A 27,445-nucleotide genomic window follows, 5' to 3' on the forward strand; every position below is an offset into this window, starting at 1 on the left:
ATGTGGGTTAAGTACCTTGCTCAAGGACACATTGACAGATTTGCCACCCAGTCGGTTTGGGTTTGTTTACTTTTCAGTTACTGACCCAACATCTTTTCTCCATTAGTTTTTTTCTTTGTCTGACTTTCACCACACTTTTTATTTAAATGTTGTTGTTTTTTATATATTAAAACATACAATCTACCTGCAGTGAAGTTGCTCAACATTTACATTATATTGTCATCTAACAGACTCCCATCCAGAGCAACCCACAGAAGCAACCAGGGTCAACGCCCTGCCCAGGAGCATGTCGACAGGTCTCCCACCAGGTCAAAACGGGGACCCAAACCAGTGACCTATTGGCCACTGGCCCAAGCTCCCAACCGCCAGGCCACCAACCCTCCAAGATCGCCTCACACTCCTGCCGAAAAATCATAATCTTTTATCTTGCATCGTTTTATATATCAACTCATACACCCTGTGCCATGGCATCGGTACACCAAAAATCTGTTCCCAGCTAATCTGTATAGCACAGCAGTCAACATCCTGGTCCTCAAATGAAACTGGTATACATTCCTATTTATGGTATTTTTATTGCTCCAACAGTTTTGATCATTTATATTGGGCAGACAGACCAGTTCGCCACATTGTCACGCTGCCACCTGTCTTTTATCAACCAGCACATTTGAGTTCTACCATAATATTTGTTGTAATATTTGTTATATATTTTCAGGGGGATGACATTGGAATTATAACTAGCTCTGCACCACACTTCTTAGATAAAGTCCAAATAATGTTATGGGACACTTAATAGTGACTTGTTTTACTGTACAAAATGCAAAATAAATAGAATAGGGAAGAAAACAAGCACTGACCAACCCCCACGCCTCGATCCAAAGGTTTGCTATGACATCAAACCACAATGCACCGCACTGTTTGCAGTTTACCCGCCTTTTCCATGGTAATATGAATGGTACGTCCCCTTATTCAAATAAAATACTGGAAAAACGTCATTTCTGTCCAATCTCCGCGCTCTGAAGTGACACAATGGAACCTACGAGGATAGAAAAGATGGAGGCAGCGCGCGAGCGCACGCATAGAAACTTCTACCTCTCTAGCTGGAGGCTGGTCATCTATTGTTTCTTATTAATTGTTTCTTATTAAGGAAAAACAAAAAAAGGACATCATTAATGAAGGAAAATACGTTCAATACACTGAACGTGGACAAGGGTAGGAAAACTTTAAACGCGTATTTGATTTGATTGTGCGCAAATTACGCATCGTTTTCTCTTCAACAACTGAGCTGTTATGGGAACCCCTCTTTCTGTTGTGAGGGTGTGCTGAATTTTTACAGCTGCTGTCATCTAATAATTATTATTATTTTTTTTTAATATGATGAAGAAGGACATGATTTTAAACCTGGCAACTTCCACAAATTTAAAGCCCAATCTCCGCGACACCGAGAGCATCCTCATCTCCCCGGACCTTGGCCTGCTGAAACTGGCCTCCCCGGAGCTAGAGAGACTCATCATTCAGTCCAACGGAATGGTCACAACAACACCGACCTCTCAGTTCCTCTACCCCAAGTCCGTAACCGACGAACAGGAGTTTGCAGAGGGATTCGTCAAGGCTCTCGAGGATTTACACAAACAGAACCAGCTGAACGGCGGAACGTGCGCTCAAATGAACAGTATGGACTTAAGCACCAACGTTGCTCCTGTCACCATACACCTGGACTTACCCGTCTATACGAACTTGAACAGTTACGGCAATGGGCCTTTGGGCACCACTGTCAATTACTCCACAGACACTGTTCCCTTCCCACCACCTCCCTCTCATCATTTAGGCTCCACACAACAGCAAGCGCATTCCCGGCTGCAATCCTTGAAGGATGAGCCGCAGACAGTCCCTGACGTGCACAGCTTCGGCGACAGTCCGCCACTGTCGCCTATCAACATGGACACGCAGGAGCGCATTAAAGCCGAGAGGAAAAAGCTGCGGAATAGAATTGCTGCGTCCAAGTGTAGAAAGAGGAAACTGGAGAGGATATCCAGACTCGAGGACAAAGTTAAGAACCTAAAAACTCAAAACACTGACCTAGCCTCAACGGCAAATGTACTCCGGGAACAAGTGGCTCAGCTAAAACAAAAGGTTTTGAATCATGTGAACAGCGGATGCCAGTTATCACCACATCAAGTTCAAGTGTACTAGTAGCAGGATGACATTTGTCAACCAGCATAAATAAGCTCATTAACCTTTTTTTGTTGGCTCTCAAATATTTCCACTATGTGCATGGAGCCAACGACGTTACAGACTGAAATGACTTCACTAATGTACGTTTTTGTGTACTGTTTACACATTATTTCTCATGGGTGTACTTTACATAGACAGTCCCAAGACTTGACCAAACCAGCATACCGTTATTGTATTACTATATCATAGCCTTATACTGAAAGTAAAAAGTATTTGCATGTTTATTGACAAACTCGAATGTTACCTAACAGGGTTGGGCACATGCCATTTCTTATGCATTGTAACGTGTTTAAACAAGCATTTATGAACAGATTACATGTACATTTTATATTCAATGCTCCATAGTGTCTTATTTCAGTGTTTTCTTATATTAATGTGAAGCTGTCATCTTTTGTTGCACTGAATAGTTTATTTCACATTCCTATTTTTACTTGGATTCTGATATCAAATAAACTTTGCTTGATAATACAAGTCACATGTTTTGCTGTCTGTTGTGTTAATTTTCTGATACATTTTGATGCAACAACAACAGAGCAAGATCCTGTACCCAATGTCTCCACTGTAGGCCTTTATACCAGTTGCGTTTGCACAATAGACTAAATTAATGGGTGGGGCACAGTAAGATATTGCTCAATACATATTTGGGAATTTCAATAAGTTAAAACTTGTGTCCAACCCAACATTAAAATCCAATGATGTACCTACATTTGTAGCTTATTCAAATCATATATGATTTCATATGAATAAAAACATGTTTTTTTTGTACCACAGTTTGTTTATGGAGTTGCACAACACATACAGTACCAGTCAATAGTTTGGACACACATTTTTCTTTATTTTTACTATTTTCTACAATGTAGAATAATAGTGAAGACATCACTATGACATAACACATGTGGAATCATGTAGTAACTAAAAAAAGTGTTAAATCAAAATATATTTTATATTTGAGATTCTTGCCACCCTTTGCCTTGATGCCAGCTTTGCTTACTTGGCATTCTCTCAACCAGCTTCATGAAGTAGTCACCTGGAATGCATTTCAATTTACAGGTGTCCCTTGTAAAAATAAAAATAAAATTGTGGAATTGATTTCCTTCTTAATGTGAGTCAATCAGTTGTGTTGTGACAAGGTAAGGGCAGAAGCACTATTTGGTAAAAGACCAAGTCCATATTATGGCAAGAACAGCTCAAATAAGCAAATAGAAATTACAGTCCATCATTACTTTAAGACATGAAGATCAGTCAATTTGGAAAATGTCAAGAACTTTGAATGTTTTTTCAAGTGCATTCGCAAAAACCATAAAGCGCTATGATGAAACTGGCACTCACAAGGACCGTCATAGGAAAGGAAGACCTAGAGTTACCTCTGCTGCAGAGGATAGATTTATTAGAGTTACCAGCCTCAGAAATTGCAGCCCAAATAAATGCTTCACAGAGTTCAAGTAACATCAACATCAACTGTTATCTCAACATCATCTGTTCAGAGGAGAATCAGGCCTTCATGGTCAAATTGCTGCAAAGAAACCACTACTAAAGAACACCAATAAGAAGAAGAGACTTGCTTGGGCCAAGAAACAAGAACAGTGGACATTTTTATTAAACTAGGCAAGTCAGTTAACAACAAATTACAATGACGTCCTACCCCAGCCAAACCCTAACCTGGACAACGCTGGGCCAATTATGCACCGCCCTATGGGACCAATCACGGCCGCTTCATGGATACAGCCTGGAATTGAACCAGGGCCTGTAGTGACGCCTCTATCCCTGAGATGCAGTGCCTTAGACCTGCATCAGATGACCTGGCCTCCACAATCACCTGATCTCAACCCAATTGAGATGGTCTGGGCTGAGTTGGACCGCAGAGTGAAGGAAAAGCAGCCAACAAGTGCTCAGCATATGTGGGAACTCCTTCAAGACTGTTGGAAAAGCATTCCAGGTGAAGCTGGTTGAGAGAATGGCAAAATTGTCATCAAGGCAAAGGGTGGCTACTTTAAAGAATATAAAATATTAAAATATATTTAGATTTGTTTAACACTTTTTTGGCTACTACATGATTCCACATGTTATGTCATAGTTTTGATGTCTTCACTATTATTCTACAATGTAGAAATAGTAAAAATAAAGAAAAGCACCTTCTATGAGTAGCTGTGTCCAAACTTTTGACTGGTTCTGTATGCCAATGGCACACTTTTCCACTAATTTATGTGAATTTTAAAAGTTGGTATTTTAGCCAACATTATTGGGTCTTTGCTGACTCAGTAGTGTAAATTGTTTGATAACATGCTTTGTTATTCTTATTCCTGGCATCGCATCCGGAGAATGCATTCCATCGTGAAATTGTAGCATTTACCGTCAACATATTGGATACAAATCTGTCCATTCATCACAGGAATTCTGTTGACTGTGATGTCAGTCAGTAACATTTGTATTATCATGGGGTCTTGTGCCCTCTACTGGTATAATATGATTGCATGAATTCTGAGTATAGGAATTCAACACAATTAATTGTATCAACACAATTCTTTGCTCTGATGTCTTAAGTTCAACTGAGTGCTGGCTATGCTGCCTTATCAGGCTATTTGGTAAGTCTACATATTATAATTAAGTCCAAAACATGAAAAACAAGACTACTTTGTACAGTATAAAAGCGTTTGCATAGGACCAAGTTGTGGTAGCACAGGTTGTTGTTCCCCCAATTTAAATCAAGCCTGGATGCTTAATGGATAATTTTATGACAAGTGTAGACACCATAGTGTAGACAGCCAGACACTTGTGAGATAGTAGCTATCAGAAGGTCCGAGTTTGCTATGAATGCAGCATCAGAGACCACTCTATAGATAGTATAGGGTAGTGTAGGCACCTATGAGCCAGACACCTATGAGATAGTGAATAGCAGATGGTCTCAACGTGCTTCAAATGCAGCATCATAGACAGGGGCTATACAATATGTGATGTTTCAGCGAGTGGCAGGCTCCTGGAAGCAATGTTACGAGCCAAATGAGATGGTGCAACTGCTGTTTGTATATGAGATGCACACTACATTACGGTAGTCATGAAATAAAGAACACTTCAATATTGTAACAGCACAAACTTGTATTTTTGTCATTGAATTCCACATGTTCAGTAGATTTGGTAATGTTCACAATTTAACATTGACACCATATTCCCTTTTTGTTATATTACACAAACTACTGCATAATAGTTGTTGTATTCTCACAATTGAAAAACAAAGTAAAAATACATGTAAACCAAGTCAACAGTACTTTCCAGAACAGTGTTTGGTGGATGCATAATAAAAAAAGAACACAAATAAAACGATTAAATAAATTCCAAAAACAAGCAACACTTTGGGTCTTTTTCTAAAATTACAATACCTTCATGACAACGCAAACCTTATTGGTCGGTTTGGAAACACAAGGTTGCCTTCTAAGCAAAGAATAAAAACATCAGCTCAAAAATACTCTTATAGTACTTTTCAAAATTTACACTCAAGTCAAATGTTTGTAGTTGTTGTTTTTTTGTAACTTTGGTGCCATCTCTGATACAACATTTCTCACCACAAACGAAATAAATCCACTTATTCAGTTCTATACTACCTAGAAATAGCAGTGAGGACAAACTGACCCGACACTTTCCAAATGAACCTGAGGTACTAAACCTTTAAAAAATAATAAATATATTAATCATCAAGTACGGAATTGCTATTTGTATTGTATTGCTTTGTAATAACGAAAGTTACAGCTTTTTTTCCCTTTTTGTTTTGCAAGCCTGGAGTCAATACAACACAATCCACACATTAAACATATATACTGTAACTAAAATGTATTTACAGTTTGTTTCATAGAAAGGAAGACCGCATTGGAAAGGAGGAGGACAGTTTACAGAGGGGGATCTCTGGATACTACTGAGAACTCACAGCCATGTGGTATAGAAAATTATGTTGAAAATGTATACTGAACTGCAAGGTACTCAAGTTCACGATGATCCGATACTGTTGTTATTGTAATTGTTACTACAGTAGTATTATTCTATTATTAGTGTTACACAATTATCATTATCGTCCCACATCAAAACTTTGGTGGGACTCAATGAAGTATAAATTTGACCTCTTCATCTATTGAGGATGATTGAAAGACTGATCTACCTGTGTGACTGTTTCGCACTCATCCGTTCTCTAGTAAAGGCCATTGAAACAACCATTGGTATAATATAATGAAAGGCTTAAGGGAGATAGTGGTTTCGATCACATACAATTAGTAATATATTCTCTCATTTAGATGGAAACGTGCCTGGAGTGAGACCTTGGACTGAATAACCAATTCACAGACAAGAGGCAAAAGGTCGTCCCTAAATGAAAGTTTACTAAATAGCTTTTTTTTTTTAAACCTATGTTATTGTACAGGATGTGTGATAGTATGATTTCTCTTTTTAATCTTATCTCACTTGTGCAGTCTCATTTAGCCTATTTCAAGTCATATGGAGGCAAGTATTGCCTCTGATGTAACATGCACACTGCAATTCATTATGTCTCCCAAATATTTGAAACAAGATAATTGAAACAGATGTAAACGGTGAACGATGCGGACACACTGCAGCTATAGTATGCTCTGCTTTTGTGGCTTCAGCCTTTTTCCATGCAAACTAGCATTCATCTTTACTGCTATTAGTGAGTGTATTTGTACATATCTGAGGGGCTAGTAGGAGCTGAGAAGTTCTGTCTAAATGGGCTAAAGGGGGGTGACAATGAAATTAATTCAACAATATATAAATGGATCCAGAGAAAATATACAACATTGATCTCTCATTTTTGATACATCTTCATAGATATTTTCTTTATACTAAAAGAAAAATACATTTTTTGAAATGTATACCATAGATATCTTGTACTGCACATTATTTACATAAACATTTAAAACAAAAATAAATAAAGAGGTGTCTCTGTGTTTTTTTAAACTCATCTATAATTTGTTCGTTATTCCCTTACAGGTTTTTTTTATGTACGAAAAGCTTTAAAAAAGAAAGAGGTACCAGTATACAAAAATAAAAGCTGATTGGACAAAAATTTGAGACTGGAATAAGGAATGGTGTTAAAAAATCTATGTTGTTTCCTTTTTGGAGGCAAGGAAGAGGAGCCTCTGCCTCAGCAGCAGCTATTTGGGGATTCTAATAAATACACACAACAACAAAAAACAATGACTGATGTAAATTAAATATGTTTACTTATATTTCGCACAGAGAGGAGGGACAAGACCAGTATATATGTACTAGGCTTCAATATCAACACAATGATTCCAAATTATTGACCTTTTTATGACAACACATAGTTTAATATGGCAGTCCCATCAGTCCCCAACAAAGGCTGATATCAGAAAAGCATTAATCTGAGAGAAAAAAAGGTAAACAATGATAAGGATTTGGGACAGACTCTGGATAGAGAACTCCATCATGACCACAATCAGGAGAAGAGTAAAGAGTTGTCACTAGTTGTCACTGTCATCCATTCTATTGGCCAACATGCAATCATTGGAAAATAAAATCGATGACCTACGAGCAAGATTAAACCACCAACGGGACATTAAAAATGGTAATATCTTGTGTTTCACCGAGTCGTGGCTGAACGACGACATAAATAACACACAGCTGGCGGATTTTACACTGTATCAGCAGGATAGAACAGCAGCCTCTGGTAAGACAAGGGGTGGCGATGTATGTATATTTGTAAACAACAGCTGGTGCACAATATCTAAGAAAGTCTTAAGGTTTTGCTTGCCTGAGGTAGAGTATCTCATGATAAGCTGTGGACAACACTATCTACCTAGAGTTTTCATCTGAATTTTTCATAGCTGTCTACATACCACCACAGACAAATGATGGCACTAAGACCGCACTCAATGAGCTGTATTCCGCCATAAGCAAACAGGAAAACGCTCATCCAGAGGCGGCGCTGCTTGTGGCCGGGGATTTTAATGCAGTGAAACTTAAATCCGTTTGACCAAATTTCTACCAGCATGTTAAATGTGCAATCAGAGGGAAAAAAACTCTAGACCACCTTTACTCCACAAACAGAGATGCGTACAAAGCTCTCCCTCGACCTCCATTTGGCAAATCTGACCATAATTCTATCCTCCGGACTCCTGCTTACAAGCAAAAATTAAAGCAGGAAGCACAAGTGACCCAGTCAATAAAAAAGTGGTCAGATGAAGCAGAGCTAAGCTGTTTTGCTAGCACAGACTAGAATATGTTCCAGGATTGAGGAGTACACCACATCAGTCACTGGCTTCATCAATAAGTGCATCGATGATGTCGTCCCCACAGTGACTGTGCGTACATACCCCAACCAGAAGCCATGGATTACAGGGAACATCCGCACTGAGCTAAAGGTTAGAGCTGCCGCTTTCAAGGAGCTGGAAGCTTATAAGAAATCCCACTATGCCCTCCGACGAACCATCAAACAGGCAAAGCGTCAATACAGGACAAAGATCGAATCGTACTACACCGGCTCCGACGCTCAACAGATGTGGCAGGGTTTGCAAACTATTACAGACCACAAAGGGAAGAACAGCCGAGAGCTGCCCAGTGACACGAGCCTACCAGACAAGCTAAATAACTTCTATGCTCGCTTCAAGGCAAGTAACACTGAAACATGCATGAGAGCATCAGCTGTTCCGGACGAATGTGTGATCATGCTCTCCGCAGCCAATGTGAGTAAGACCTTTAAACAGGTTAACATTCATAAGGCCGCAGGGCCAGGTGGATTACCAATACGTGTACTCAGAGCATGCGCTGACCAACTGGCAAGTGTCTTTACTGACATTTTCAACCTCTCCCTGTCGGAGTCTGTAATACCAACATGTTTCAAGCAGACCACCATAGTCCCTGTGCTCACGAACACTAAGGTAACCTTCCTAAATGACAACCGACACGTAGTGCTCACGTCTGTAGCCATGAAGTGCTTTGAGAAGGCTGTTCATGGCTCACATCAACACCATTATCCCAGAAACCCTAGACCCACTCCAATTTGCATACCACCCTAACAGATCCACAGATGATGCAATCTCTATTGCACTCCACACTGCCCTTTCCCACCTGGACAAAAGGAACGCCTATGTGAGAATGCTATTCATTGACTACAGCTCAGCGTTCAACACCATAGTACTCTCAAAGCTCAACACTAAGCTAAGGGCCCTGGGACTAAACACCTCCCTCTGCAACTGGATCCTGGACTTCTTGATGGGCCGCCCCCAGATGGTAAGGGTAGGTAACAACACATCTACCTCGCTGATCCTCAACACGGGAGCCTCTCAGGGGTGCGTGCTCAATCCCCTCCTGTTCTCCCTGTTCACTCATGACTGCACGGCCAGGCACGACTCCAACACCATCATTAAGTTTTCCGATGACACAACAGTGGTAGGCCTGATCACTGACAACAACGAGACAGCCTATAGGGAGGAGGTCAGAGACCTGACCGTGTGGTGCCAGGACAACAACCTCTCCCTCAACGTGATCAAGACAAAGGAGATGATTGTGGACTACAGGAAAAGGAGGACTGAGCTTGCCCTCATTCTCAGGGGCTGTAGTGGAGCAGGTTGAGAGCTTCAAGTTCCTTGGTGTCCACCTCAACAACAAACTAACATGGTCCCAGCATACCAAGACAGTTGTGAACAGGGCACAACAAAACCTATTCCCCTCAGGAGACTGAAAAGATTTGGCATGGGTCCTCAGATCCTCAAAAGGTTCTATAGCTGCACCATCGAGAGCATCACGGCCTGGTATGGCAACTGCTCGGCCTGCGACCGCAAGGCACTACAGAGGGTAGTGCGTATGGCCCATTACATCACTGGGGCCAAGCTTCCTGCCATCCAGGACCTCTATACCAGGCGGTGTCAAAGGCAGACCCTAAAAATTGTCAAAGACTCCAGCCACCCTAGTCATAGACTGTTCTCTCTGCTACCGCATAGCAAGCAGTACTGGAGTGTCAAATCTAGGTCCAAGAGGCTTCTAAACAGCTTATACCCCAAAGCCATAATATCCCAGAACATCTAATCAAATGGCTATCCAGACTATTTGCATTGCCCCCCATATGCTGCTGCTACTCTTTGTTATTATCCATGCATATTCACTTTAATAACTCTACCTACATGTACATATTACCTCAATTACCTCGACTAACCGGTGCCCCCGCACATTGACTCTGTACGGGTACCCCCTGTATACAGTCTCGCTATTGTTATTTTACTGCTGCTCTTTAATTATTTGTTACTTTTATTTCTTCTTCTTTTTTTTAGGTATTTTTTTACTGCATTGTTGGTTAAGGGCTTGTAAGTAAGCATATACTATAAGGTCTACACCCGTTTTCGGCGCATGTGACAAATAAAATTTGATTTGATTTAGTTACCACAGTCACAAAGACAATATTGGCTAATAAAATGTATGATTTAAAAAAAAATAGCTTTTTGGTCTTAATTTAAGGTTTGAGTTAAGCATAAGGTTAGCAGTGTGGTTAAGGTTAGGTTAAAAATCAGATTTGAAGAATTTACATTGTAGAAATAAGTGGAGTTTAGCCATAATTATGACTTTGTGTCTGTGGTAACTAGTGACAACCAGAGTAAAGGGTGCAGAGGATCATGGGAAAAACAGAGTGAACTTCACGCATTCACCCATATGGAGTGATAGGTTCATTCGGAGGGAGATGGGTGAGTGGGGGTAGTGAGGGTGAGGGGACCTGAGGATGGGTTGATGTGGGGGGTCGTTAAGCTTTAGCATGCACAGTCCTGTTGGGGGGCTGCGGGCTGCTCGGTAAGCTGGGGCCCTTGTTTGGCCCCTGTGATGGCCGGGTCGGCGGCGTCCAAGCTCTCAGACATTTTTTCGCAGATGATGTCCACTAACCGCTCAAACGTCTGCTTCACATTGATGTTGTCCTTGGCACTGGCCTCAAAGAACTCGAACCCTGGAACATGGTGTCAGAATTTGGATCATAATGTGGTGGAGGTAGTTTGTCAAGCTAGCCTCATGTCTTATGTATTCTTGCCCATTGGCTTCTAAAGCTAATGTCTGGGATTAAGCTAAACAAGATAACTTTGTATTGCCATTGTGTCATCCCTGTATGACATTTGGTGTCAGCTGTGAGATCTGTGTTCAACAGACAATTAGGCACAATTATATTTGTTTGTTTGCTTATGCCGCTGCTCCGGCATGCACTCTGGATAAAAGCAACTTCTACTAAGCGATTGCAACCAAATTATACATGTTATTGTTTAGCTGACAACTCAGACGATATAATCAAATCATCAGATAAGTAGCAGCATTAACATCACCAGTATCATTGTATGTACCTCATGTAATATCCATACATAGCTAATGTTGTTGTGGTGAGACCTGTGAGTTGGTGTTGTGTGATGTAAACTCACCCAAGTGTTCAGAGAGCTGCCTACCCCGGTCTGCTGCCACCACCCTCTCGTCCTCCATGTCACACTTGTTTCCCACCAGCAGGACCTGCGCGTTGTCCCAAGAGTAAGTCTTGATCTGGGTTGACCTGTGGCAGCCATACAATGTTTTTTCATTTTAATTTTAATTTTATTTTATTTAACCTTTATTTAACCAGGAAGGCCTCATTGAGATTTAAAATCTATTTTTCAAGAGCGTCCTGGCCAAGATAGGCAGCACCAAGTCATTAAAAAAATTACAGACAAACAACATGAAAAACTACAAGTAATCTTGTAAAAACCATAGAATTCACAAGAGAATCAAAAACAGCAAATTAAAAACATTGACGGGTCAGGGAATCAGCCTCAAAATCCTTCATCAGTGATTTAAAAACACCAATCGGGACAAGTTCTTCCAGTTTAAAAGTATTTTGTAAGGCGTTCCAAGACGATGGCGCAGAGTACATAAAAACCCTTTTACCAAATTCAGTTTGGACATTTGGAACAGTTAGCAGGATAAAGTCCAGTGAAAAAAGCGAGTACCCACCACATTTCTGAACAATAAAAATGCCCAAACAAAAAGGTAGTAAACCCAAAATGGCTTTGTAAATAAAAGTATACCAGTGCCTGAGCCTACGAGTGACTAGAGAAGGCCAGCCAACCCTGGTATACAAAGTGCAGTGGTGCGTAAGGGTTTTGAAGTTTTAAATAAATCTCAAAGTGCCATGTTAAAGGGTGTCAATCTTAAACACTGAGCGGAAGCATTCATATATAAAATATCCCCATAGTGTAGTAAAGGCATACATGTAGCTGATACTAGCCTCCTTCTGGCTTCAAAAGAAAAACAGGCCTTATTCCTAAAATAAAATCCCAATTTCAGCTTAAATTTTTTTGTAAGTTGTTGAATATGCAATTTAAAAGAGAGGCCGTCATCAATTAAAATTCCAAGATATTTATATGAGGTTACAACCTCATATAAGGTAGTAATAGGTGAAAGGTTCAGAGGTCTATTTCTTGCTTTTGAAAACACCATTAGTTTAGTTTTGTCAGTATTGAGGATAAGCTTCAATTGACACAAGGTATGTTGAACAGTATAAAAAGCAGTTTGCAAGTTCTGGAAAGCTTTTGTAAGAGACGAGGCACAACAGTAAATAACAGTATCATCAGCATAAAAATGAAGTTGCACATTTTGGACGCATTTATATAAATAGTGAATAAGAGAGGAGGACCAAGTACAGAGCCTTGGGGCACACCATTAAAGACAGACAATTTAACAGACCTAAGCCCATCAAATTGAGTGCACTGAGTTCTATCAGACAGATAGTTAGCAAACCATGCAACTGCATGCTCTGAAAGACCTCCACTCGACAATCTCTGCCTTAGTATAGCATGATAAACTGTATCAAAAGCCTTAGAGAGATCCATAAAAAGTGAGACACAGTGCTGTTTTTTGTCAGTGGCTTTAGTGATATCATTTAAAACCTTCATGGCTGCTGTAATTGTGCTATGCTTCTTCCTGAAGCCCGATTGGTAGATTGATAAAATAGAGTTAGTAAATAAAAACTATTTTAGCTGTTCACTTACAAGGGTTTAAAGTATTTTCACCAGGAGTGACAGCTTTGAGATGGGCCTATAATTATTTAAAAGAGTTGGATCTCCCCCTTTTAAAAGTGGTAGGACAAATGCTGATTTCCAGATTTTCAGAATCTCATTACATTCCAGGGTTAGATTGAACAGATATGTAAGTGGTTCAGCTATGAAATCAGCTGCCAGATTTAAAAAGCAGGGATCCAAAAGATCAAGACCTGCAGGCTTTCTCTGATCTATGTATTTCAGGGCTTTATGCACCACCTGCACTGAGAATGGCAAAAGGCTAAAAGTTTGACCAGCTCTCACTGGTTCATCCACACAGGGTTGTACAGAGACAGAGGACACTGAATCAAACAGCCTACCAGATGATGCAAAGTGCTCATTGAAACAATTCAGCATTTCAGTTTTGTCATATACAGCAACAGAGTCCTTCAAAACACATGACGGTAATTCATTAACATTACTGTTACCAGACATAGACTTAATAGCCTTCCAAACTTTCTAGGGTCATTCAGGTTGCAAGGTGCAATACACACAAAACAGAAAACAACTACCCACAACCCATAGTGGGAAAACAGGCTGCATAAGTATCAGTGGTAACAGACATAAAATATTCAGACTTGGCCTTCCTGAGAAGAAAAGAACACTTGTTTCTTAACGGCCTAAAAATAAGCCAATCAGCATCAGAACATAATTTCCTGGCTTTAGCCCAGGCTAGATTACGGTCGTGAAAAATACAAGACAGCTCAGAAGAAAACCATGGATTATCCCGCCCTTTAACCCTGAACCTGCAGAATGGGGCATGTTTGTTTACTATTTGGGAAAAACCATCATGAAATAATTTCCAGGCAGTTTCCACATCAGGGATAAGCTCAATCTGCTCCAGTCAAAATAAAACAAATCATAAAAGAAAGCCTGCTCATTAAAACACTTTAAATTTCTCTTATGAATAAAACGTGGGTTTGTCTTAGGAACCTTAGTATTTCTAACAGCAACAACAGCACAATGGTCACTTAAATCATTACAAAAAACACCAACCACAGAATATTTATGTGGAACATTTGTCAATATCAAATCAATCAGGGTAGATTTATCTGGGTATTTAAGATTTGGGCGAGTGGGTGAGATAATCAACTGGGTAAGATTCATAGAATTACAAAACATTTTTAAATCATCAGACACCGGCTTTAACCAACACCAGTGGAGATCACCAATCAAGATCATTTCACTGTAAAGAAGTTTATGGTTAAAAAATGGTTCACTATAAGAAAAGATAACACACACACACACACACACACTGATCCAGTGGTTATGAGCAGGTGCGTGAGGGTCAAAGAGACCCGATGAAGACCTCAGGGTCTCAACATTGTTTTTAATAAACTACTATTAAGAGCATAGATCCAGTATGCAGTCTTCTTTTGTTTTCAGCAACCACACAGAAACAGAGATATGGTCCACTGTAGAGCCATAGATAACTTGGGTGACATTTTCACTGCACTGATTCACCTTTCAAGGGTTATCCAAAATGAGTTTGGAATACTGCAGCTTGCGATATGTTAATTTTGGGTTATTGTGAGTAATAGTGTTTTTGCATAGGATTGGGGATAGTGATTAGGAGTGGAAAATGCCGCTTGGTGTCAACAGGGTCCCTGTTACAATCATGAATCTTAAACAAACTAGAAATATCTATGTGGCTCAAGTTCACTTGTTTTTATTTAAGTCAACAAATTGTTATCACTCTGTTGTTCTTTCTGAAGAAAAGGTTGACAAACCAATTGAACCTCCTAGAGTCAGGCCTGTACTGTATCAAGGAATACTGATCTATTTTTGTCCACCACTGTTGTAGCCTACTATTAATTTGCCATATGGTCACATGACCACATTCCTGCGCATTCACTTACCAGTCCTGCACAGCGTTAAAGGACTCCTCATTGGTGATGTCATACATGAGGATGAAGCCCATGGCTCCGCGGTAGTAAGCGGTGGTGATAGTCCTGTACCTCTCCTGCCCTGCCGTATCCTAGAAACATGACACGCACACACACACACACACACACACACGTTGCATTACAATGAACACCACAGTTAAATTGACATGCACACCAATCATCTTGCACACCGATAACGACAGAACATTAAAACCCTCCAGTGATATCAAACAGTCTAGCGGCAGACTACTTTTGCTGCCAATTGATGATGATTGCACATCAGTAGCTTTTAGAGACCCTTTCGCATTTCCGCTGTGACTTGCCAAATATCTATTCCCCTCCTTGGTTGGCATGTCAGAAGGGGCAGATTGAGTTACGACCTAAGCTCTAATGAATGCTCATGGAATGAATTAGGCCTCCCTGATACCCAATACTACACCTCTCTGAGCTGTGGCGCAACATCAGCCTCTATCCCCATTACAGATGACAAAACTCGGCTGGTTAGGCTGTATGTTAGGTTTAGGCTGCACATTATCTGTTAAAAAAGTCACATTTCTGCTTTGTTTATTTCTAGCGTGCATAATGAATCGGAATGCACATGTAAATATGTAAATTGGGTTAAATATGCACAGTATATTGTGTGAAACGAATGCTTTTATGTTTTAGGTCAGCCGTACTCTATAGGCGAATCGCAGTCTGGATCCGGACCCAGAATGGGGTCAATATGGACCACGGGTCCCAGCAACGTCAGCATAACCAGCTTTTTCAATTTTACTACACTTGTGTGTGTGCTGAGCTGCCTATATGCTGTTCTGTGAAGAAGGGGATGGGGAGCAGTGAGTGTGTATATGTAGGAGGTGAGGGTTATGCACTCAAGGGGAATGTGTAGTAATGGGGAAGGGTGCACAATCAGTCATCGCCCTCCGTGTTTTGATTGGCCAGCAGCCTTTCTCACTGAAGGCCTTGGAAAGGCTGACAGCAGAACAAGCCTTCCCTCGTCACAGACACACACACCAACCCACTATAGCACTGTCTGATGTACAGTAGAGACTGTTCATGTTGACGTAAATGCAAACTCTACTGTACTGTACATGCCCACAATGATGTACTCCAACACATACACTGAATGCACACAACATTAGGAACATTTTCCCAATATTGAGTAGGCCAGCATTCCACAGGGATGCTGGCCCATGTTGGAATGCTGGCCTATGTTGACTCCAATGATTCCCACATATGTGTTAAGGTTGCTGATGTTCTTTGGGTGGCGGACCATTCTTAATACACATTGGAAACTGTTGAGCGTGAAAAACCCAGCAGCATTGCAGTTCTTGACACACTGATTGGATTTAACACATGACATCAATAAGGGATCATAGCTTTCACCTGGATTCACCTGGTCAGTATGTGTCATGGAAAGAGCAGGTGTTCCTAATATTTTGTCCACTCAAGGTAGAGTAAGAGATCTAAGCAATGATGTATTTCATCCTCATGCCTCTCGGAATGTACTATATTCAAGCTCTAGAGCAGTGATGGGCAACTCTAGTCCTCGGTGGCCAGAGTGGTGTCACACTTTTTCCCCATCCTAGAGATACACAGCTGATTAAACTAATTACATGTTTAACTGAAGATCATGATTAGTTGACTATTGGAGTCAGGTGTGTTAGCTGGGGCTGGAAAAAAAGTGTTACACTAAACAGGCCCTCAAGGAATGGAGTTGCCCATCCCTGACCTAGGGGTATAATTACCAGGTGAGCCTTACCATGGTTTTGGTAATGGTTACCAAAAGTGTCGTTTTTGGCAGGGGTCTTGTTACACGGACATATCAACCATATGAAAGGAGCCATCTCCAAATCTCACCCAGATCTGTAGCTTGATCCTCTTGTCATTCCTGTAGATCGTCTTCACCTTGAAGTCGATACCCACCGTGCTGACGAAGGCCGGCGTGAAGGAGTCGTCAGCGTAGCGGAACAGAAAGCTGGTCTTGCCCACGCTGCTGTTTCCAATGATGAGGATCTTGAACATGTAGTCAAAGTTCTGGTCTGAGGACTCCTTCTGTCCATAGGTAGCTGTAGCTGAAGCCATCTGAAAGAGTAGAGAGAGTTTGTCAAATAACTGAAATTATCCCTTGTAATTGAAAATATCATGGAAACAGTTCCAATACTGATTCTTGGGTGATCACAGAGCAGTACTATTATTACATTGTGTTTCTATCAGTGGAGGCTGCTGAGGGGAAAACGGCTCATAAAAATGGCCCGAACGAAGCAAATGGAATGGCATCATACACTTGGAAACCATGTTTTTTTGTATTTGATACCATTCCACTGATTCCGCTCCAGTCATCACCACGAGCCTGTTCTCCACAATTAAGGTGCCACCATTCTTTGTTTTCTATAAATGGCCTCTGGCACATCAAAAAGGCATACTTCAAAATGTATAACCTAGGATAAGCAGTGAAGGCCATGTTAGAAGTACAGATGAAATGATACAGAATGCCAAATATCCACCCAATTGATTTAGCACCATCAAGGCCTGCTTAAGCCCTTGCCAAACACAACTAGCATTAGTGGGAGAAGTACCTAATCATCGTACTTCAGTAAAAGTAAAGGTATATTAATAGAAAAAGACTGTGCATGAGTTTAACAATTTTACTGTCCTGCTAAGCTTTCAAAATGTAACGAGTACTTTTGGGTGTCAGAGAATACATATGGAGTAAAAAATACATACTTTTCTTTAGGAATGTAGTGAAGTAAAAGTTGTCAAAAATATAAATAGTAAATTAAAGTCCAGATACCCCCAAAAACTACTTATGTAGTACTTTAAAGTATTTTTACTTAAGTACTTTACACCACTAACAACTACTACAAAAAAGGGAGCAACCTCATCCATCACCAAGTGCAATTCATCAGTGTTCACCAAGGAGGAGTGGAATTAATTGATCAGAAACTAAACTCTGGAACATCGATAAACCAGAGGCACAAGAAGACTGCATTACATCAATAAACATTTCATCAGTTCCCATCAAATCAAATGTTATTTGTCACATGCTTCGTAAACAACAGGTTTAGACTAACTAACTTACTTACGGGGCCTTCCCAACAATGCAGTGAGAAAAAATAAATAGTCTAATAATAACACAAGGAATAAATACACAATGAGTAACGATAACTTGGCTATATAGACAGCATACCAGTACCGAGCCGATGTGCAGGGGTACGAGGTAATTGAGGTATATATGTACATATAGGTAGGGATAAAGGGACTAAGCAAAAGGGAGAGATAATAAACAGTAACAGCAGCAAATGTGATTAGTCAAAAGACTTAGTGCAAAAAGGCTCAATGCAACAATTCCGGGTAGCTATCAGTTAACTATTTAACAAACTATTTAGCAGTATTATAGCTTGGGGGTAGAAGCTGTTCAGGGTGTTGTTTGTTCTAGACTTGGTGCATCAGTACCGCTTGCTGTGCGGTAGCAGAGAGAATAGTCTATGACTTGGGTGGCTGGAGTCTTTGACAATTTTTTTGAACTTTCCTCTGACACTGCCTGGTATAGAGGTCCAGGATGGCAGGGAGCTAGGCCCCAGTGATGTACTGGCCAGTACGCAAAACCCTCTGTAGCGCCTTGAGGTCGGACACCATGCAATTGCCATACCAAGCGATGATACAGCCAGTCAAGATGGTCTCAATAGTGCAGCTGTAGAACTTTTTGAGGTTCTGAGGGCTCATGTCGAATCTTTTCATCCAACTGAGGGGAAAGAGGTGTTGTTGTGCCCTCTTCACGATTGTGTTGATGTGTGTGGACCATGATAGTTCCTTAGTGATGTGGACACAGAGGAACTTTAACCTCTCGACCTGCTCCACAACAGCCCCGTTGATATGGATGCTGGCGTGCTCAGCCCTCCTTTTCCTGTAGTCCACGATCAGCTCCTTTGTCTTGCTGAAGTTGAGGCAGAGGTTGTTGTCCTGGCACCACACTGCCAAGTCTCTGACCACCTCCCCATAGGCTTTCTCATCATCGTCGTTGGTCAGGCCTACCACCGTCATGTCGTCTACAAACTTAATGATGGTGTTGGAGACATGCACTGCCACGCAGTTGTGGGTGAACAGGGAGTACAGGGGGGGACTAAACACGCACCCCTGAGGGGCCCACATGTTGAGGGTCATTGTGGCGGATGTGTTGTTGTCTACCCTTTCCACCTGGGTGCGGAGCGTCAGGAAGTCCAGGATCCAGTTGCAGAGGGAAGTGTTTAATTCCAGGATCCTTAGCTTAGTGATGAGTTTGGAGGGGACAATGGTGTTGAACGCTGAGCTGTAGTCAATGAACAGCATTCTAACGTAGGTGTTCCTTTTGTCTTGGTGGGAAAGGGAAGTGTGGTGTGGAATAGAGATTGCATCATCTGTGGATCTGTTGGGGTGGTATGCAAATTGGAGTGGATCCAGGGTGTCTGGGATGATGGTGTTGATGTGAGCCATGAACAGCCTTTCAAAGCATTTCATTGCTACAGATGTGAGTGCTGTGGGGCGATATTAATTTAGACAGGTTACCTTGGTGTTCTTGGGCACAGGGACTATGGTCGTCTGCTTGAAACATATAGGTATTACAGACTGGGTCAGGGAGACGTTGAAAATGTCAGTGAAGACACTTGCCTGATGGTAGCATCAGTTCAATGTGACAACAAGATATTCCTTGGCGAGGAAATAGTCCACTGACGATTCTCTGGCACCTGACAGGTATCAAAGCTTTTTACACAAATTGGAACATTCGGAACTCCCTTATACTTACAACACCTATTTAATGATGGGTTGCTGGTTTTACATACCGATCATTCTGTCTCTCAAAAGATGTGAGCCATTGTCTATAATTTATTCAGCTCTCAACAGTGCATTCTAGAAAGATAGAGAAGTCTGTGCCACATGCAACAAAAATGACTTCAAATGAATGTGACTGGGGCAGACGGATTGACTGACAGGTCACTCGTCCTCTCAGGACATCTTCCCCTGTGGTAGAACAGTAGTGGGACTGTGATTGGTCATATCTGAGCAGAAGGTTACTCTGTAAGAACTTTTGGCGGGGTCACTTCTAATCTTTAGGGCAGCCCATCAGGAGTCGAGGTCACTAAGGCTCTGTCTATATTTGGACTGCTATCTCTACCTGGCTGCTGCATTGGAACACTAAAACTCCCTGAGATAACGTGTAAACAAGACATGCCCAGTATAATAGGTGCTCCGACAGATCGGTTTACAGAAAACACAGGGATGCTCTCTTTAATAATGGAACATGTTATTTTTCATGAGTCATGATTCTATTTTTTACACAAGAACCCTGAGCTGCTGGTAATAGTACTTGATTTGGATCTAAGTACCTAATAAGGACTTGGCATTCATCATACTTGTCATGTGTTAAATTTGATACAAGTTACAGGGAAACAGGCAAAGGACAAGAAGAATGCACATTCTTCTTCCCTGTTTCACTGTATCAGGGCGAGCACACTGCACATTTTTAACCTTAGTGCACCTGTCCCCATAATGTAATTAAAACAAACACTGTTCATATTCAACAAGGGTCTCATGGGAAACAGATTCAGCTTTTCAACACAGGACTCTTGTAATGAAAAAAGGAAGCACAAATAAGGTCAATAGCAAAAGCATGCCAGGTATTTATATGCAACCTGATCAATACTGCAAACACAGAATACAATCTAAATAAGTATTGATAAATAAACTGACAAAATGGACTATCCAACCTTCAGTATAATACATCACAAATGGCCGGAACATGATAGATTCTGGTTTAAATGTAATCCCTGACAGGTTCTGGTTTAAATGTAATCCCTGACAGGTTCTGGTTTAAATGTAATCCCTGACAGGTTCTGGATTAAGTGTAATCCCTGACAGGTTTTGATTAAAGTGTAATCCCTGACAGGTTCTGGTTTAAATGTAATCCCTGACAGGTTCTGGTTCAAGTGTAATCCCTGACAGGTTCTGGTTTACGTGTAATCCCTGACAGGTTCTGGTTCAAGTGTAATCCCTGACAGGTTCTGGTTTACGTGTAATCCCTGACAGGTTCTGGTTAAAATGTCAGTAAAATTCAATGTCTGCTTACATTTTAGTCATTTAGCAGACGCTCATATCCAGAACGATTTACACATGCAATTAAGGTTAAGTGCCTTGCTCAAGGGCATATCGACAGATTTTCCACCTAGTCGGTTTAGGGATTAGGATTGGTAACCTTTCGGTTACTGGCCCAACGCTCTTAGGCTACCTGCTTCTAGTCGTGATGACTAAGGTTTCTCAAAGCTTTCTCTGATGATAGATGGCTGTGTGCCTCTGCCTTACTTGAAGTCCAGTCTTACTTAATATACAAATACTGTTTGTCTCAAACACTTTTATCTTTGAACATCTTGGTTATGAGTGAAACAAGCTTGCGTTTGGACTTGTAGACTGAACACTAGTGTCCACAACATTCAAGCCATGTGGTTTTTACTTTTATTTCTGAGAAACATGATTTAGATGACAGGATGATAGGCCTAGACCGACCAGTAGGCCATAATTTCTCGATCTTACAAAGGCCTTATTGGAGGTGTGTAAACCCAATCATCGTTATTGAAGCCTCCCTTTCAAGAGATTGAGCAATTAGTCTAAATGTAATTAACAAATGCTTTCTAATCAACTATTGACTGAAATATGCTTCTTGCAATGTCATGCCAGGACTTAATGCTCCCTAGACTCCCTATGTCTTTCTAAGGACACAAGTCTGGCTGACCAGGAGAACTAATCACACAACTTGGACACAAAAAGATGATATTCATCATGATGATCGTACTGTTTGTTAGATGAGAGACGCAGATTCAAAATAACTCCAATCAACACCATTAACCATATACTTTTCAACCTCTACCAACTGAGGACAGGAAGAGGAGTAGCTGCCCGACTAAAGACAATCATGTTTGATCCTACATGGTTTGTTCCCTTGTCTTTGGGAACACAGAGCGACCCATGTCTGACGGGAAGAGGCGTATCTGTGGCACCAACTTGTGTCACTTGTCTTATCAGCCTAAAGAGATTGACAACATAACAACAGGTGTACAACTGGGATGATGCTCTGTGGCTACTCTGTGCTGTACTCCACTCAATATTTATTTTTGTTTGAACTACATTGCTTGTAATGACTATACGCTGTCTTCTTATAATATGTACCATATTATATTTTTTCATTTTTGTATATGTGAGTTAAGTTGTTTTTTGTCCTCTAAATTTGGGATTCCATTAAAACACTACAATGAATGTTAATGTTTGTCTCTGTCTTTTCGTATTGGAAAATAATAAACAGATTATAAAAAATAAAAAACAGTTGTGTAATGTCAGCCGGGCCTAGACTGTGTCGGTGCACTATGAGTCAAACACCATTGATTCGGCTTTTGGATAGGTTCCTGGTGGCAGCTCGTTAATCCAGTTTTATTCCAGGATGATCCCAGAAAACCTGAGAGTCAGACCTGGGCATGTATTCATATAGCGTCTCAGAGTAGGTGTGCTGATCTATGATCAGGTCCTCCTTGTCCATGTAATCTTATTCATTACTCTTACTCTGAGACTCTTTATGAATACAGGCCCTGATCCAAACACCTTGAGATTAGGCAAGATAATGAGAAAGGAAGCTGCAGTTTACCTCAGCTTAATCTGGCCCAAATGAAACAAAACAAGATTTTAGTGAAAGAAAATTGGGCAGTGTTATACATTACGTGGGCATTATTCCAGGGTAACTATAAGGGAATAACTTCCGTGAGTTAGTCAAGTTAAGTACAGGCTGTTAGCACTTATTTTCTTACATTAAAATAAAGCACCTAGTGTGTAAAAATCATCTATCCTCGGTTGCAACACTCACTACCAAGTTCCAAACTGCCTCTGGAAGGAAAGGAAATGGGTTCCCATGGCTGAACAGCCTCACGCACACAAGCCTAAGATCACCATGTGCAATGCCAAGCGTCGGCTGGAGTGGTGTAAAACTCGCCACCATTGGACTCTGGATTAGTGGAAACGGGTTCTCTGGAGTGATGAATCACACTTCACCATCTGGCAGTCCAATGGACAAATCTGGGTCTGGTAGGTGCCAGGAAAACGCTACCTTCCCGAATGCATAGTGCCAACTGTAAAGTTTGGTGGAGGAAGAATCAAATAAAATCTAATCAAATTTATTTATATAGCCCTTCATACATCAGCTGATATCTCAAAGTGCTGTACAGAAACCCAGCCTAAAACCCCAAACAGCAAGCAATGCAGGTGTAGAAGCACGGTGGTCGGAGGCTGTTTGTCATGGTTCAAACTAGGCCCCTTAGTTCCAGTGAAGGGAAATCTTAATGCTACAGCATACAATAACATGCTAGACGATTCTGTGCTTCCAACTTTGTGGCAATAGTTTGGCGAAGGCCCTTTCCTGTTCCAGCATGACAATGCCCCTGTGCACAAAGCGACGTCCATACAGAAATAGTTTGTCGAGATCGTGTGTAAGAACTTGCCTAGCCTGCACAGAGCCCTGACATCAACCCCATCGAACACCTTTGGGATGAATTGGAAAGCCTACTGCGAGCTAAGCTTAATCACATCACACCTACATCAGTGCCCGACCTCATTAATGCTCTTGTGGCTGAATGGAAGCAAGTGTCCGCAGCAATGTTCCAGCATCTAGTGGAAAGCCGTCCCAGAAGAGTGGAGGCTGTTATAGCAGCATATTAATGCCCATGATTTTGGAATGAGATGTTTCGACGAGCAGGTGTACACATACTTTTGGTCATGTAGTGTTTATATTAAAAAAAGTGGTTCTGATATGAGGCCTATGTAATGTGAGGCAATATATAATCAACTTAAATGTTAGGACTTTAGAATGTCCATAATATTTTTAGAACCCGTCTACTAAAAACAATTAATCTATTGAAGTGAGATACTTTAATTGATTTTCCCAGCTAGGCAGCCTGAAGAAGAAGCCATTGTGCTTAAGTAGCATTAAACATTAATTTTCCAAACCTATATCATACCCCAGGTGACCCAATTTCACAAGAGCTATAAAGAGTTGCTTGGTTGATCTAATTGGTAACTATCCTCCTAATTTGCAAATTATTTTGGTCTGCAAATTATTTTGGATTTAATTTATTTTGATTACATTTATTTTCTTCCTAAATGAATAACATTTGGGAGTATTTAATGGTATTATAAGCAATTTTACATTACTTGTCATGATACAAATTGTTCATAATTATAAACCTTTAATTTGTTACATTCACTTCAAAAATGTTCTACATTTAATCTCCAAGATAATGAGAAATAATGGTGGTCCTCGGAATGGAAAAGGTTGTGGACCACTGCTCTACAGTCAACATATTGCTCAAACTAAGAAATTATACTCCACAACAGACACACACAGCAAACATTTCCAAGTCAACTCCCTGCATTCTGCTTCAAGGATGAGTTGAATTAATTAAACAAAAAGTGATGCTTTATTACTTGTATTGGAAAACTAAGCATAAGAGGGATTTTTTTTTTAAATTGACAGTGGACTGAATTGGACTGAATCAAATAACATGATAATTCATAGTGAGACACAAACCAGGGTACCAAAACATCCTGATAGAAGATTGTCTAAGATGGCATTTTCCCCCATCCAATCACATTTCCCCTTTTCTAAGAAGAATAGGAGCTAAATATAGCATACGCTCTCTCTTTTTAGAGCAGAAGATATTATAAACCTGCCAGAATCACAATGTAAGCCTGCAATTATGAGAGTCGGGCTGGGAGTTGTTTTTCTTTTCATGGGATGGGAGGAAACAAAAATGGATGCAGTGTAATCTAATGGATATAATAGGACAGGCAATTGTGGCCACTATTAAAACATTGAACATTGAAGATTCCTTAAGACTTTTTCTGGGATGCCTTTCCCACAGAGTCCAGCAATAACATTGGAGTATAATCTATTTAAAGTATATACAAGGAAAATGCTCACACCAATTTAGACATGCCTGTATATAATATTGCCATGAGACTCAATAAATCATATTTGCAATAATATAGCCCTCCTGAAACATTGAATAGGCCAGCCACATCATATCTGTCATACAATCTGTATAGTAGAGCTAGTAGCCTAAATGCTCACAGGTTTCTTATCATATAGTGTGGTATATCTACTTTCTGGCATTCAATGTATGATTATTTCAAATGGTCCCAATCTAACATGCAAAATGCTCAAGTAGCCTGTTTTAAATAATTTCTTATTAACTGTCAAATTTAACATAGCCTGCAGTCCTATGTTGACAATTCCTATAAAATTTAGAAAAAAAATGTATATTGCATCATCATCATCCGAAAAATTAACAACGGTGACTTGGGTGAGTGAGCTGTCCTGAGATAACATTCAATAGGTAACTGACAAAGAGGCCCCACCGCTGCTTGCTGATGTGGTCGCATTCACACACACAGCATTATGATTCTCTCTATAGGTTTTGTGCTGTCAAAGCTGTGGTTATATAAAGACATCAAGGATTTAAATAGCCTACAGAAATAACATTGTAATGCCATTCAGCCTGTACGATCAAAGACGACCATGTTCGTTCCTGCATGGTTCGTTCCCTTTCTGAGCACAGAGCGACCCGTGTCCTACCTATCTATAGCGCATTGGATTTTCCATATGGCATGCTTGATATCAATTCACGTAAACTATACATTGTTTCCTTGATGTAAGAATTCTCTCGCAATACAATTTAAGGATGCAGATACAATATCGAGAACCAGACATGCTACTGTAACCGCTGGGCTATTTTAGGAATGCGGATGCTTTTATTTTTCTAGGCTTGAAGTGTCATGTATTACGGCATAATTGTAAACAACCCATATGGAATATTATATTTCTATGCTACTGCAATTACATTTCTCTCTAAAGCAAGCATATTATGTCAAATTAAGGATATTGTTCCTCCTTTATTCTATTTTGTCAGCTATTTCCACATGAAATCCTCAACACACGTAACTCTACACCAGGTATGACGATATAATGTTAACGCAGAATAACAGAATTCCCTTACCTTTAAATATTTATTTTAGACTCTTATTACACCAATGCGCCACCGCGTCTAGCACCTGCAGAAACACCGACGTTATATGACTGACTGACAGTTTACGACTGAGGTGGGCCGGACCTCAATTTTGGTGTGGGTTGATTGATATTTCAAGCCACTAATCCTGGACCACGTTCACCGAAACGTCCTAAAATATTCAAGATACGTTAAACCCAGACCTATTTATTATTTATCCTCCTAGCTTGACCTTCTCTATAATTTATTTCAAAAGAGTGTCAGGAAATCATCAATCGAATGACTTTACATAGCCATGATCTTCAACAACAGCAGTTGATAATAACGAAAGCTTTTTGTTATCTCTCTTTCAATTATTTGAATAATGATGTGTCTGGTGTAAATAGCTTTAGGTGTTGGTTGGGTCTTATTATTACTTATTATGTAGTTGGATCATGTAGAGTCTACCACAGATTGCAATAATTGATTGTAGCCTTCACTGTTTATTGTGTTGTAATGGCTATGGATTGGATAGGGCTGCAGGTAGCGTAGTGGTTAAGAGCATTGGGCCAGTCACTGAAAGGTCGCTGGTTTGAATCCCTGAGCCAACTAAGTGAAAAATCTGTTGATATGCACTTGAACAAGGCACTTAACCCTAATTGCTCCTGTAAATTCCTCTGGATAAGAGTGTCTACTAAAATGTAAAACATTAATAATTATTCTGAGCGGTGATGAGGAGAGAAACCGGTGGTGCTGTATCTCTGATTCCATAACTCCTCTGAACAATGATAGCAGGGATTTGATTTGGGACTGGGAGAGTGTCTGCCTCTGAATGGATGAGGAGCAGAGTGAAGGACAGCTGTGGCTTTGCAAACCCAATCTGGGAACAAATTGGCAATGTAATTGCTGAATTGTAGATATGTTTGACCACAAACCCTTCCAGCCTGTGGTTAAATCATTGGATTAAACCCAAGGATGGTAGGTAAAGGATTAATTTGCTTTACTACATTGCAGAATGTTACCCTTTACTATTACACTAGAGCTCATGTCAAATAGAACCCAATAGAATCGGTTCATTCGATTTTCTCTTGCGATCCCATTTTTCAATATGATATCCTATACGGAGACCCGAAAGGGCCTGTTACATTTCAGACATGATTGATTACCTCACTGGTGACAGCCACTGGCTGCCACAGCCTACAGTAGGGGGGCCAATAGA

At 40.5% G+C, this 27,445-nt stretch overlaps 2 protein-coding genes across 3 annotated transcripts; one reads left to right on the forward strand and one right to left on the reverse strand.

Moving 5' to 3' along the window:
* Nucleotides 1–990: 990 nt before the first annotated feature.
* Nucleotides 991–2,707, forward strand: LOC112252125 (transcription factor jun-D). 2 transcript variants are annotated; one of them, XM_024423092.2, is made up of 2 exons: nucleotides 991–1,209; nucleotides 1,381–2,707. In XM_024423092.2, exon 2 carries the CDS (start codon nucleotides 1,387–1,389, stop codon nucleotides 2,188–2,190), a length of 804 nt encoding a protein of 267 aa, XP_024278860.1. In that variant the 5' UTR covers nucleotides 991–1,209; nucleotides 1,381–1,386; the 3' UTR covers nucleotides 2,191–2,707. The 2 variants fall into 2 exon arrangements, with proteins under 2 accessions (XP_024278860.1, XP_024278859.1); XM_024423091.2 differs by having other exon boundaries at nucleotides 991–2,707.
* A 7,853-nt stretch (nucleotides 2,708–10,560) lies between these two features.
* On the reverse strand, nucleotides 10,561–26,351 carry rab3ab (RAB3A, member RAS oncogene family, b). Its single transcript, XM_024425320.2, has 5 exons — nucleotides 26,239–26,351; nucleotides 17,033–17,257; nucleotides 15,146–15,264; nucleotides 11,640–11,764; nucleotides 10,561–11,179 (listed from the first exon to the last, which is right to left on the reverse strand). Exons 2-5 carry the CDS (start codon nucleotides 17,255–17,257, stop codon nucleotides 10,989–10,991), a joined length of 660 nt encoding a protein of 219 aa, XP_024281088.1. The 5' UTR covers nucleotides 26,239–26,351; the 3' UTR covers nucleotides 10,561–10,988.
* Nucleotides 26,352–27,445: the final 1,094 nt, after the last annotated feature.

The sequence above is a fragment of the Oncorhynchus tshawytscha genome, linkage group LG06 (assembly GCF_018296145.1).
Source record: "Oncorhynchus tshawytscha isolate Ot180627B linkage group LG06, Otsh_v2.0, whole genome shotgun sequence".
Taxonomy (NCBI): Eukaryota; Metazoa; Chordata; class Actinopteri; order Salmoniformes; family Salmonidae; genus Oncorhynchus; species Oncorhynchus tshawytscha.